At 38.9% G+C, this 14,759-nt stretch overlaps 2 protein-coding genes across 2 annotated transcripts; both read left to right on the top strand.

Moving 5' to 3' along the window:
- The first annotated feature begins 290 nt into the window (after positions 1-290).
- On the top strand, positions 291-2,195 carry LOC18439440 (tyrosine decarboxylase-like). The gene has a single exon (XM_088857380.1). It carries the CDS (start codon positions 467-469, stop codon positions 2,006-2,008), a length of 1,542 nt encoding a protein of 513 aa, XP_088713506.1. The 5' UTR covers positions 291-466; the 3' UTR covers positions 2,009-2,195.
- Positions 2,196-12,098: 9,903 nt separating this feature from the next.
- LOC18427198 (tyrosine/DOPA decarboxylase 2) lies at positions 12,099-14,319 on the top strand. The gene has a single exon (XM_006836252.4). It carries the CDS (start codon positions 12,568-12,570, stop codon positions 14,086-14,088), a length of 1,521 nt encoding a protein of 506 aa, XP_006836315.1. The 5' UTR covers positions 12,099-12,567; the 3' UTR covers positions 14,089-14,319.
- Positions 14,320-14,759: the final 440 nt, after the last annotated feature.

Here is a 14,759-nt window from a genome sequence, read left to right as displayed (position 1 = left end):
CTCTTGTAAAAAATCGGCAACTTCAAACCTTCGCATATGTTTTGTTTTAATTAATCGCCGATTAATTCATCCACCAACCATTTTCTCTCTCTAACTTGAGTCTTTTTCCGTGTATCCTTTCTCTACTTTTTATTTTCTCTCTCTTGACTTTTCTGTTTACTCTTTCCACTTGTTCAATACTCGGCCAGCTTTGGCCGCTTCCACATTACGTTCCCCGAACCATCTTGAGGACCCTCCTCAATCAACCTACTTTCTCTCTTCACACACTATATAACCTCCCCTCTTCCTATCAATTAGCATCACCACTCCTCTTCTCTCTCTCTCTCTCTACCACCCATTTTAGCATCTTACATTCACTGCATAACCACCCTCTCTCTCCAGTTTTCTCATCCCTCAAGAACTGCATAGCCTTTCTCTCTCTATAACTTAAAGAGTTTCTCTCACTAAAACACCGAGCCAGAGAAAGATGGGCAGCCTCCCTGAGAACTTCGACTCCTCCGTCATGGATGCACCCCACCCTCTAGACCCTGAGGACTTCCGAAAGCAAGCCCATATTATGGTCGATTTCATCGCCGACTACTACCAAGATGTCGAGAAGCTCCCGGTTCGTAGTGAGGTCGAGCCCGGATACCTCCGGCACCGCCTCCCCGACTCGGCCCCTTACAACCCCGAGCCCCTCGAGAACATCCTTGAAGATGTCAAGAGCCACATCGTCCCCGGCATCACCCACTGGATGAGCCCTAACTATTTCGCTTACTTCCCTTCAAGTGGTAGCACTGCCGGGTTCCTCGGAGAGATGCTGAGCACCGGCTTCAACGTCGTGGGCTTCAACTGGCTCTCGTCACCTGCCGCCACCGAGCTCGAGAGCATCGTGATTGACTGGATCGGTAAAATGTTGTGCCTTCCCAAGTCTTTCTTGTTCTCTGGAGGTGGTGGGGGTGTCCTCCAGGGGACCACCTGCGAGGCCATCCTCTGCACCCTGGCTGCGGCCCGAGACCGAAAGCTGAAGAAGATTGGGGGTGACAAGATTGGCCAACTTGTTGTCTATGCCTCAGACCAGACGCATTGTGCCCTCCAGAAGGCAGCGCAGATTGCCGGTATCCGCCCCGAGAACTTCCGTGCCGTCCCAACAACAAAAGCCTGCAACTTTGGGCTCTCGCCCGCTGCACTCCGCAGGGCCATGGAAGAAGATGTGGCAGCGGGGCTCGTCCCCCTCTATGCCTGTGCAACAATAGGAACCACCTCCTCCACCGCCGTCGACCCCCTGGAGGGCCTCGGCAGGGTTACCAGGGACTTCGGTGTCTGGCTCCATGTAGATGCCGCGTATGCCGGCAGTGCATGCATATGCCCGGAGTTCCGTCACTTCCTTGACGGGGTCGAGCTTGCTGACTCGTACAGCATGAACGCGCACAAGTGGTTCTTTACGAACCTCGACTGCTGTTGCCTTTGGGTGAAGAACCCCGACGCCCTGGTGCAATCGCTGTCGACGAACCCCGAGTACCTGCGGAACAAGGCCACAGAGTCGAAGATGGTGGTGGACTACAAGGACTGGCAGATCGCACTATCGAGGCGGTTCCGGGCCCTGAAGCTCTGGATGGTTCTCCGGAGCTACGGGGTGAGCAACCTCCGGAACTTCCTCCGGAGCCACGTCCGCATGGCCAAGCAGTTCGAGGGGCTCGTGAACGCCGACCCCCGGTTCGAGATCGTCGTGCCGAGGACGTTCGCCATGGTGTGCTTCAGGCTCGCACCACCAACTGGGTCCCGGTGGGAGACTGACAATGGCGAGGAGCTCAACAAGGCGCTACTCGAGGCCGTGAACTCGACTGGGCTCGCCTACATGACGCATGCCGTGGTCGGCGGCGTGTACATGATCCGGTTTGCTGCCGGCGGGACGCTCACAGAGGAGCGGCACATATCGGCCGCATGGCGCCTGCTGCAGGAACAGGCTGATGCCTTGTTAGGCACTTGCGAGACCAAAGAGGTCCATGCATTGTGGGAAGGGTGGTAATACTAAAAATCCGACCTGTACATTCCACACCTGATTTTTTATCTTGTACGTTGGAGCAACCGTCTTGGTCCCCGTGATGAACACAGAATTCACGTCATTCTTTTATTATTTACCGTCAAGTCCAACTTTTTTCATTATATCAATGTGTAAATCGATTGATGTTGAATGAATTGAGACGTTCTCTTCACTTTCGCTCTATGGTTCCATAAATTCACATGGCATCAAAGCTTCCGCCTCGCTTTCATTTACCAATCTTTAAACCTCCTAACCTTCCTTACATCTCTCCAATACTCACTTACAAATCTCTCTCTCTCTCTCCAAAACTCACCTATCAAAGCCTCTCTTCTCAAATTGCCACTTCCAAGATTGTTTTTTTGGTTTTTATTAATGCATTATTGTCATTGCTAGGGTCATAGTTTTTTTGTCCAGAACTTTTTTTTTTTTTTTTAAAAAAAGTTAAGCTCGAGAGATGCATTCGATTGCTGTGAGTTACATCTTGAATTTCTTTTTTACTGTAAAATGTATGATATAGATAACAAATACTGAGACATGAGGAAAGTTCTCATTATTCTTGTATTTTCAATTAAATAATAAAAACTTATAATAAAATATCATAATTGTTTAGTCAAAAATTTGATTTTAAAGAAATTTCAGTACTTTTTTTAATTCTTTAAGGCTGGATCCAAGAGATCCAGATCACCTATCTACCGCTCTAACCTAGTTTTTCAAATGAACGATCCAGGTCACAGACATTTTTAAAACCTTGGTTCCAAATTAAGTGGCTCAAGCCAATTGCTTCTTTTACCCTTGGCGAAGGTATTTTGGGATGTGTGATTATTGGAAGACGCCATTATTATAGTTGAGCATTTTTTATAAACTGTTTTGATATCAAATTTTGGACGTCCATTCTTCTATTAAACTCACACTAACAAAAAATATAAAAAAATATATTTTTGATAAAATAAAAATGACCAAAATACCTTTGAAAGTTTCAAAGGGTATTTTGGTTATTATTTTTTATCAAAAAATTATTGTTAATATTTTTTAGAGGTGCACCCCAATGAGAAGATGACATGTACCAAATTTCATATTCAGAAAATTCGCATTAAAAAATTTTAAAATAAAATATTTTGATATGTCGGATTTAAGATAAACGGTGTGTGGCTCTCTTGATAAAAAATGGACGGCTGGATGGTAGGGGGAGGATAGAACTTTTATGTTGTAGGGGGAATATAGAAAGCTTTCCCAATACAAAATGCTCCAAGCGAAAATTATAAAACAGTTCAGTCAACCCTTTTTTTTTATTTTTTTTCAAAACTACCCCTTGATCAATCCAAATTTGATTTTTTTTGTAATTTTTTTATTTTTTTCGTTGGTAGGGCAGTACCCTAAAGCTTTATTCAACTAACAAAAAAACTAAAAAACTAAAGAAAAGAACAAAAAAACTAAAGAAATCAAAATTTGTGTTGACTAAAGGCCAATTTTAGAAGAAAAAAAAAAAAAGGTTGACCAACATTTTTTGTAATTTTTTGCATATAAAATGAAGCATTAGAAATTTTACCTAAAATTTTAAGGTCCATACACTCCTGTCAAAAACCAAAGCCGCAAAGTTTTTTGAAATATTTCTCTAGTTTCTAGAATGAGTATTTGTGGATGATATGAAAACAAGTGTTCGAAAAATCGAACAAGCCTTGAAAATTGGCCAAGGGCCGAGTAGGAGTAATCGGTAAAAAGGCCGGTTCAACTAGCCTAACCGGGCACGTCTTGATCAGTTGAAAACAAATTAAAATATAAATATACTAAAAAATATATTTAAAATATGATTAAACAAAACGCATCCGAATGAAGTTAAAAAGTATTGTAAAAACTGATTTAAAAAAATTGATTTGTCGCGAGAGACATTTTTCAAAATTTTTTAAAAAATTTGGAAAATATAAAAATAAGTTATGTTAATGGGATCGAGTATTTTATAATTGTAATCAACAAATTGGTGTAATAAGGTGTCATCTCTATAATAGTTGTGGGCAAGTTGGATGTTTTGGATTTATGTATATAATGGTCCGTGTCTTTTGAGCACGCTTAGGAAGACCATTTGTGTATATAATGGTCCGTGTCTATAGAGAAGCGAATACCGATGCAAATGGGCTTACTAAGCGTGTTGCTCTTAAGTAGAAACCAATGTAGTATAAATCAATGTCTCCAGCAAATATCTGAGGTTGTTGGGTTGGTGGGTGTGGTTCTGTTCTCTCTAATTACAGGATTATATTGAGGTCGAGAGAGAGTTGGGGATGAAAGAGTCATTTGTTTAGAGCTTGGGGATGAGAGAAAGAGCACTACATATTATATTGCGGAGGACAGAGAAGCTAATGAACAATGAGCGTATTGGGTTTCAATCCTAGAAACATAATAGGGATTATTGGTTCTACCTAGTGGTTTAAAAAACGGATTGGTGATTCGGATCGGACATTTCAAAAATCGATTTGGATCGGTGAATTGACGATCCAGATCAGGAATCAAGCCGAAACGCTCGGATTAAGCTTTAAAAAAATTCAAAAAAATTATTAAAATTCATTATAAATGTTGTTGTTTAGGAATTCAATAAGAAATGGAGGTACTACATTATTAACTTTTATTGTTTTCATCAATTTATGAATATTGAGATGTTCTTTTCCTGTATGAACTTATGTTGACCATTAAATTTATATCATACAAAAGAAATAATAGAATTATCATGGATTAAGTATATAATCATTTATGGACTATAATAAAGAGTTGACTAAATCGATGAAAAATTGGCCACTAAAATCTCAAATTGACGGAAAACCCTAATCCGCTAAAAAAACCCAAATTATTACAACCTAACTAACTATAATATTATATACCAACAATATTTTATAATTATTTTATTATATAAATAATAACAAATCCAAAATATTTTATAATATCATCTCATTTAAAATGTATTATTGACAACTGTAAGAAAAATAGTACACTACATGATTTATAATACAAAAATTAATAAATAAAATAAAAGATTTGGTTATCAATGTAGAAATTATTAGAATGCGTAATAATTTTTTTAAATTTTTTAGGTTTCTAGAATAAATTAGTGGAAGAGATTGTCAGTAGAAAGCGAGAGATTTCAAATAGCCTCATTGTATGAATCTTATATTTAAATTAATATTACTAAATTTATGTTAAAAACTATCATGTTTTAAAAATAAAAAATATAATTAGACCATTTATTCCTAGGTTGTATTAAGAAATACCTTTTATTTTTTTGACAAGAAATACTTATTGTGTTATCTTTTTTTTTTTTTTACAAGAAAAATATGATACTTGTTGAGTATCTTTCTTCTTTTTTTTTGACAAAAGAAGAAGATGTTGTACTACATTTTTTTTTGCTTGGTGTATTACTTTTTATTTATTTTTACAAGAAAATTAAAAAAATTGATGCTGCCAAAGTACATTTTATTTTTTTATACCTTTTGTTTTATTTTTTTGCAAGAAATACTTGTTATATTACCTTGTATTTTTTTTTACAAGAAAAATAAAAAAATTTTGTACTATTTTTTTTTTCTTTATCTTGAAAAGCTTTTTATTTTTTATTTTTTTACAACAGTATTTTCTACCTTTGTTTATTTTTTTTACAACAAAAATAAACGAGGACGGGCGCTAAGGTTCGAACTCTAGATGTTCACCGAAAAATCGGAGTTGTCAACCAACACCGTCACGTCGCCTAATGTCATTTTATTAGCTTCTATAATAATATATATTTACTCATCCTGCTTTAATGATTTTTTGTGGGAATTATCCCACATCGAAGGATGAGCGTCGCTTTGTTCTCTATAAATTCCTGTGTAATAGATGTTGCACTGTACGTGCAGAAAAGCGAGGGGCAAACATGTGATGCGAGGGGGCAGACATATGAGGTGAGTTACCACGTGTGGAGGATTTTTAGGTGCCACCTGTTGCTCCCGTGAGGCGGCCACTTGTAAACCCAAAAATTACTAGAATGGCTAGGTTTTTTCGGTGAGACTCGCGATTCACTATTGGGAATCTCGCGATTCACAAATGGGAATTTACTAGAATGCCCAGGTTTTTCGGTGAGACTCGCGATTCACTATTGGGAATTTACTAGAATGCCCAGGTTTTTTCGGTGAGACTCGCGATTCACTATTGGGAATCTCGCGATTCACTATTGGGAATCGCCCGGTTCTCTATGGATACAGGCGATTCCCGATTTTTCGTGGAACCGGCTCAATAGCGGACGATTTTCGAATCGAACCGAGCGAGTCCGGCTCGACTCGGTGAGTTTTCAAACCCTGGTTCTACCAATTTGGTTGGACTAAATTCCTCACCGCTTCAATGGTTAGGTTAATCTTGATAACTATGCCATACTTATAAAAAAAAAAGCAACCAAAAGAGATACATTGCTGACGACAAATCAATTGATAACTAGTTCGTAATATAGATATTTATTGGCAAACTATGAGCTTGCCCTATTTCTAATGAAATTTAAATGTGGCTCAATAAATACCCCAAAACGATCAAATTATTTGGAAAAAATTTCTTTAATTTCCTTTTTATTCTTTTTATCACTATTTTCTCTCTCTCTTGAACTCGATATACACGCGCATGCGTGTGTAATATTAAGTCTTCATAGTTCATTGTGTTATTACGCTATTACTATCATAATAGCATGGCTTCTCTTTCATTATTATAATGATAATGTGTTGATTTCTTTTATTGAGAAATTTATCAAAATAGATGTAACCATGGGTTGAAATCAATGTTATCAAATTCGCTTCGCTTCGGCCACAGCTTTTGGATTTTAAGCATAAACCGAAGCGAAGAGGAGCACGGGCTACTTTAGCTTGCTTCGGGGTTTGCTTTGGCAGGAAGCTTCGGGTTTGCTTTGGCTTGAAGCTTCGGGATGCTTCGGTCAGAAAAGGAATACCTATCAAAGCATATTTTATTTTATTTTATTTTTAAACTTTTTATTAATTTTATATATTTTATATATAAATATCTAATTTATTTATATTAAATGTTTTTTAAGAAAAAACTAAAATCGTCTCACGAATCGGTCGAAGCACCGAATTGTTTCATTTTTCTCACCAAACCGAAGAAGACTCCGAAACAAATGTGACAATACTGGTTGGAATAGTTTTAAAGGGGCAAATTGTTAAATAGTGGAAAAAAATGGTTGTATTTTTATTAATTTCACTTTTTATTTTAACGTGTATAATATGCTCTCCTAAGAGCATCTTGTATAGTAACTTCTTCGTCCAAAAGAGCTACATACCCACAATTTGATGTCCTAAAAATAGGGTTTTACCTGAATGAGCAGATGGATAGTACGTTCCTTTAGGGGCAGGAATATGAGTTTTTATTTTTTGAGTGTTATGATAGTAGTATATGTATAACTCTATTTTGCCATAATAAACTTGGTGAAACCTCTTTGGAAATCCATCCCCTAGCTTGCAAAACAAGGTGCAATATCTGTACTTAAGCCTAATACCCATAGAAACCTTATCCTTCTCTTAACTTCATGCTATAACATATATTTATTTCCTTCAAAATCATCATGATTAAACATATTGACAAACTTTCCCTAATCTTTAAAAAATTGAAACAACAAACATTATCAATAAATTCTGTGCCATAAAATACTCACAAAGAAATCGGTGGTCTTGAGCTTTTCACTTTTGAAAACTTTTTCAACATTTTCTCACTATCCTTTGAAATTTTCACTTAACACAAGGTGAAGTAAAGCTCAGTAGTGGAGAATCTGATTTGGAAATAGCCAATCCTAATAGAATTCAATGTGTGGGTGAACCAGTTCTCATATGTACTTGAATATCAAAATTCCCACTTATTTATAACTTTTAGTAATTTTTTTTTGCTTGACTCGTGGTGGATTCACTGACCTACATCAGCTCCATGGGTGAACAAGTTTAATCTACCAATCCATGTTTTAAAACACCAATGTATCTATGTATCACACTTTATTTTTTAATTATACCCCCTTGTAAGTTTTTAATCTAACACAAGGTGAGTTAAACTCTTGAATAAATAATTTCCATTTCTTCACCTATTTTAGTTCATCTGATATTTAACACTGTACTTTGAAAATTTTCACTTATAACAGGGTGGGATGATTCTCATTGGCTTATTTCTTTTAGAATTGTTCATGGCTCATATTGAATTCATGTTTAAAAATTGTGAGTTGGTTGGTTGAAATATCACTAAAAAAGTTACAATATTCCATAAATAGTTAATCGTGTACTTGTGTGACGAAACCGCCGCGTCTTTTCCACGCGTCGTCGCTTTACACGAGCGAAGATCCACGCGTTCTTAGATTGGGTCAATCCAGCACGTAGGTTCTTACACGTGTCAAGTCCCCATTTCGTCTGTGCTCTTTCTAAAGAGTTTCGATTGTGCCCTTTAACTGGATGGCAATATGTTGACTCAGGAATCGGCGGGCCTGGGATTGGGTACAGCTGTACTAAAAAGAATTTCGGTTTGAACTTGAGGAAATTACTTAGTTGCCACTGTATACAGAAAATACAAAAACTTCATAATCAGCAATGACTTTACTAGGACTCCGGATGGACCACGCGGTACGGCCCGGATAAAAGGGTCTAGGCCACTATAAGTAGCTTGAGGGCTCGGAAGGGCAGCAATAAGAGAGGCACGACCTTTCCTAATTTTTGTTCTTTTATTTTTTTTAAAAAACTATATTTAGCCGGGCCCCTGATAAGGCCATGGCTACGCCAAGCTTGCGATGGGCCTGTAGGGACAAGAGCTGGGTTTTAGTTGGGGTTGTCCTACCTCAGACTTAACCCATTGGCAACCTAACTAAATTGTCAGATGTGAAATTAAGCAGTTAAGAGTGGAACGACACTAAAAAGTGTGAAAATATTTTCTCATATATTGTGTGGACAAGTGAACAAATGCCAACTTCTCTGATTTTACATGCTTGGAATGTTAATGATAGTTTGATCAGAGGTTATTGTCCCACTGTATGCATTATGTGTGAAATGCTCTCACTTAATTTAACTTCATTTAAAGAATTTCACCTTGGAATGAATCTAAAATTCCTAACCTCGCACCTACGGACATGAGATTTCATCTATTATTTTTTTTCTTTTCTTTTTTTGGGATGTATTTATAGAATTTTTTTTTTCGAACTTGTCATATTTTTTTGTTTTTCGAATTGTTTCTAAAAATTACAACCTTGTGGCTTTTAAAACACTCTCCTTATCTTTTCTTTCACCAACCCAAAATTGATTATGAACTCATTGGATTCCTAAAATGGTGGCTTTATTGGCATAACACCATTGTTTGGGTTTCACTAAAATTGTGATAACCAAGGTTTATAAAAACACCGATTTAGATAGAAACTAGTTGATTCGGATTCAAAATTGTCGATGGTGAATCTGCCCAGGTAAAATATTGGAAATTGGCAGGTGCCCCTCATGACATGGTCAGTTTTAGTCGGTTCTCTGACATAATCGATTAGTTTTATTTTTTATTTTATTTTTTTAGTTTTTAAAGTTTTTGATATAACTCGATCTGGAAATCATAAGGCAGATCTAGATTGCCAATCCATCGAACCCATTAAAAAATCTGGATACACCCCATCTATTTTTTAAAACCTTGATGATAATAATTTTTATGGCAAAAGAAAAAAATCCTAAAGGGTATTGCCTAGGTTACAAAGGGTAATAAAGTTCAAATAACGAGAATATGAAAAACGAATGGTTGATGTCAAGGTCTCGATATTCATGGAAATTTTGTGTCCAAGGGTATTATTGGAATTTTCAGAAATAGTGACATATTTAATATTTTTTGGTTTGTTCTTGACAATGAGACTTTTTCTTCATGATCAGTTCACTGATTAACAAAATACTTTATCCGTTCACCAAACTTCCCTCGTGGAAAGAATGATTCATGGATGAATTTGCCACGCTAAATAAAATAAAATAGATAAAACATAATACACTACCTCAAGGGAACCAATATTTCTTTTATTTTTAAATATAGATTTTAAATTATTTTTTTTAAAAAAACCTAACCTTTTAAACGTGTTCCTCCTTGTGGACCAAGCATCTCACCTGCCATTTTCGTGGAAACCAATTAATCATTGTCGCTTAAAAAAATGTGGAAGGGAAATGATAAATTAGGAGAATTATAATTTGACCATTATTTTTAGAGAAAAGTGAATAGATTTTGAATTTCTAAATACTTAGATTTGCGTATCGAAAATTTAGAATTTTTAAATACTTAGATTTGAGTATGGAAATTTTAGATATTCTATGTTCAATCTAAGAACAATGCTTTTTTTATGTGCATGTCAATATTGTTCTTTTTTTCATTTCTTTTTTCTTCAGGGGGTGATGGCTTGGTTGAGGCATACTTATTGGAAAAATTACAAAAAAGATCCCAAGCGCACACTTTTTATACAACTTACCCCAACCTAACCTTTTTTTCACTTTTTTCGCCAAAACAAACTTTCTATGTAAATACCTCCAAGAGAAAAAGTTAATTTTTTTAGATGGAAATGCCCTTTCCATACACGAAAATCATTTTGGCCATATTTGATATTGACTTTTAGACCCCACTAGCACATTGCAATAGCGCACCATCGCATTGCCAAACCTATTATTCCAAAAAGTTAAGAGCAACTCTATAATTTTTACTATCGACCATATAACTCCAGAAGTATCTACTGACGGACCGCCTTTTGCAACTGCGAGAGCCCTGTAATTCTAAAAGTTTTTCTACTAGACAGCACTTGCACAGTGCCGGAGCCTTCTGACTCCAGAGTGTTCTATTGTCGGACTGCACATACACAATGCTGGAGTCCTATGACTCTAGAGTGCTCTACTGCCGGACTGCACTACACAATGTCAGAGCCTATTTTGGTGGGATATAAGAGATAGAGGCATGGGTAAGGTAAAAGTAAAAGAAGGTAGTTTAGGCATTTTTTTATTTTTTATTTGGTTGGGGGTTTTTGCTGTATTTTGGAGAAAAAATGAAAGAAAAAGTTAGGTTAGAGGTAAGCTACATAAAAAGTGTAATCTTGGGGTTTTTTTGTAAATTTCTCAAGCAAAATAAAACTTTCCTAAAAAATCAGCTCGATCATATTTGATTGATTTTATCTCTTGAGTTGTATGATATTGACCAATTTGATTCGCGAAATAAAGTTAATAAGCACTTTTTTAATATAATTTATACTTTTAAATTTTTATTTTTATTATTTATTTAAAAATTATGATCAACCAATTTAATTTACAAAAAAATAAATTTTGACTAGATCAAACTCTTCATCAGTTTAATGGTATATTTCAATCCTTGTAATAAACGCCTAAAAGTACTCATACAGGTTTATACGGGTTTTAAGGCGAAAGAGTAAATAATTTATGTACTCTGCAACTCCTGCATGAGCATATACCTAAATATTCAATGTAATGCTACTTTACTTAGGGATGTTTGGATATCGAGATTTTTTTAATCCGGAGAAAAGGTAATTTTGGAATTAAAATTTACTGGAATTGACATCTTTTTGGAATGACGAATGAATTAATATGAAAATTTACCAAAACACCGCTAATTTATCAATTATTAATATTTTTACCCATTTCAACTACACCCATGCGTACATTATGGGTTTTGAAATTAAATTAAAAATGTGAAATATGAAATCCTTGACCAAACCTTATCTTTTTTATTGAATTTAAAAGTATATGCTGCCTCTATGAAAATTTGAATGTTGACTTTTTGACCACGTAAAGAAAAACGCACACATGTGCATGCCGCCTTTGTCACGTATCAAATAATCAGCGACTTTAAGCCTTCGCACATGCTTGTTTTTTTTCATTAACACCGATTAATTCATCCACCAACCATTTTCTCTCTCTACCATTGTATTTTGTCTTTGTATTCTCTCTAGTTTTTATTTTCTCTCTATTTTTTTTTTTACTCTTTTCCAAGTCCAACAACACTCGGCCTACTTTGGCCGCTTCAACATTATCTTCCTCCTTCCCGGAAGAATCATGAGGCCCGCCCTTCAATCAACCTACTCCCTTCTTCACCCGCTATAAAACCTCCCCTCTCCCTCTCACTTAGCATCACCACTCCTCTTCTCTCTCTCTCTTCTACTTTCTTTCTCTCTCTACCTACTCCCTTCTTCACCCACTATAAAACCTCCCCTCTCCCTCTCACTTAGCATCACCACTCCTCTTCTCTCTCTCTCTTCTACTTTCTTTCTCTCTCTAACTGTGTATCCCCACACTACTTCACCACTCTTCTCTCTCCCATCTCCCTATACTCCTCTCTCTCTCTCTCTCTACCACCCATTTTACACTCTTTCATTCACTGCATAACCACGCTCTCTCTGGTTATCTGCATAACCATCCTCTCCCATTATATGTAAACCCTCCCCCTCTCTCTCTCTCTCTCCTGTTTTCTCATCCCTCAAGAACTGCATAGCCTTTCTCTCTCTATAACTTAAAAGAGTTTCTCTCACTAAAACACCAAACAAGAGAAAGATGGGCAGCCTCCCTGAGATCTTCGACTCCTCTGCCATGGCTGCATCCCACCCTCTAGACCCCGAGGACTTCCGAAAGCAAGCCCACATTATGGTCGACTTCATCGCCGACTACTACCAAGATGTCGAGAAGCTCCCAGTGCGTAGCGAGGTCAAGCCCGGATACCTCCGGCACTGCCTCCCGGACTCCGCCCCTTACAACCCCGAGCCCCTCGAGAACATCCTTGAAGATGTCAAGAGCCACATCGTCCCCGGCATCACCCACTGGATGAGCCCTAACTATTTCGCTTACTTCCCTTCAAGTGGTAGCACTGCCGGGTTCCTCGGAGAGATGCTGAGCACCGGCTTCAATGTCGTGGGCTTCAACTGGCTCTCGTCGCCTGCCGCCACCGAGCTCGAGAGCATCGTGATTGACTGGATCGGTAAAATGTTGTGCCTTCCCAAGTCTTTCTTGTTCTCTGGAGGTGGTGGGGGTGTCCTCCAGGGGACCACCTGCGAGGCCATCCTCTGCACCCTGGCAGCGGCCAGAGACCGAAAGCTGAAGAAGATTGGGGGTGACAAGATTGGCCAACTTGTCGTCTATGCCTCAGACCAGACGCATTGCGCCCTCCAGAAGGCAGCGCAGATTGCCGGTATCCGCCCCGAGAACTTCCGTGCCGTCCCAACAACAAAAGCCTGCAACTTTGGGCTCTCGCCCGCTGCCCTCCGCAGGGCCATGGAAGAAGATGTGGCAGCGGGGCTCGTCCCCCTCTATGCCTGTGCAACAATAGGAACCACCTCCTCCACTGCCGTTGACCCCCTGGAAGGCCTCGGCAGGGTTACCAGGGACTTCGGTGTCTGGCTCCATGTAGATGCCGCTTACGCCGGCAGTGCATGCATATGCCCGGAGTTCCGTCACTTCCTTGACGGGGTCGAGCTTGCTGACTCGTACAGCATGAACGCGCACAAATGGTTCTTTACGAACCTCGACTGCTGTTGCCTTTGGGTGAAGAACCCCGACGCCCTGGTGCAATCGCTGTCGACGAACCCCGAGTACCTGCGGAACAAGGCGACAGAGTCGAAGATGGTGGTGGACTACAAGGACTGGCAGATCGCACTATCGAGGCGGTTCCGGGCCCTGAAGCTCTGGATGGTGCTCCGGAGCTACGGGGTGAGCAACCTCCGGAACTTCCTCCGAAGCCACGTCCGCATGGCCAAGCAGTTCGAGGGACTTGTGAACGCCGACCCCCGGTTCGAGATCGTCGTGCCGAGGACGTTCGCCATGGTGTGCTTCCGGCTCACGCCACCGACTGGGTCCAGGTGGGAGACCGACAACGGCGAGGAGCTCAACAAGGAGCTGCTCGAGGCCGTGAACTCGACTGGGCTCGCCTACATGACGCATGCCGTGGTCGGCGGCGTCTACATGATCCGGTTCGCCACCGGTGGGACGCTCACGGAGGAGCGGCACATTTCGGCCGCATGGCGCCTGGTGCAGGAGCAGGCTGAGGCCTTGGTAGGGACGTACAAGGCCAAAGAGGTCTAAATATTGTGTGGAGGGTGGGAATACTAAAACCCCACTTGCACATTCGTACACGTGATTTTTTATCTTGTACCTTGGAGCAGGCGTGTTGGTCCACAGGAGGAGTAGGCGTCTCGGTCCACAGGATGAGCAGGATTGTCTATTGCATATTGTGTCAATCTTTTATTCTTTACTAATTTTTGTACACACGATCATTCTTCTACATAAAGACAGAGGAGGTCCTCGATTATTTTATTACGATGTCCCATTTAGTTTCTAAAATTGTCCAATGACTTTTTATCTTTTCTCATTTTTAACTTTTTATTTATTGAAATTTTTTTCCAAGTCTCTTCCATTAATTGCTATTAATCTCTATCTCGCCATAATTACTGCTGATATTATTTCCATTCTCAATTATTATTTACATACATAATATGCCTCCTTTATATATCTCTCCAATCTTTCTCTCTCTACAATTACCTAAAACTCTCCTCCACATTCTCTTTCCTCCCAACGTATCTCTCCCATCGGTCCCAACTTTAGGTCTCATCCTCTTCCGCTCCCTTGATAGGAGGTCCCCATTTATTTTTTACATGCGTCCATTTACTTTTCAAAATTGCTCTATGATTTGTTATTATTTCTCTATTTTGACCATCTTTTTATTAATTTTTTTCAATTCTCTTCTATTAATTGCT

The sequence above is a fragment of the Amborella trichopoda genome, chromosome 2 (assembly GCF_054954075.1).
Source record: "Amborella trichopoda isolate Santa Cruz 75 chromosome 2, AtrichopodaSantaCruz75HAP2 v2.0, whole genome shotgun sequence".
Classification (NCBI taxonomy): Eukaryota; Viridiplantae; Streptophyta; class Magnoliopsida; order Amborellales; family Amborellaceae; genus Amborella; species Amborella trichopoda.
The sequence above is the reverse complement of the archived record's forward strand: the minus strand, read 5'-3'. Positions and strand labels throughout refer to the sequence as shown.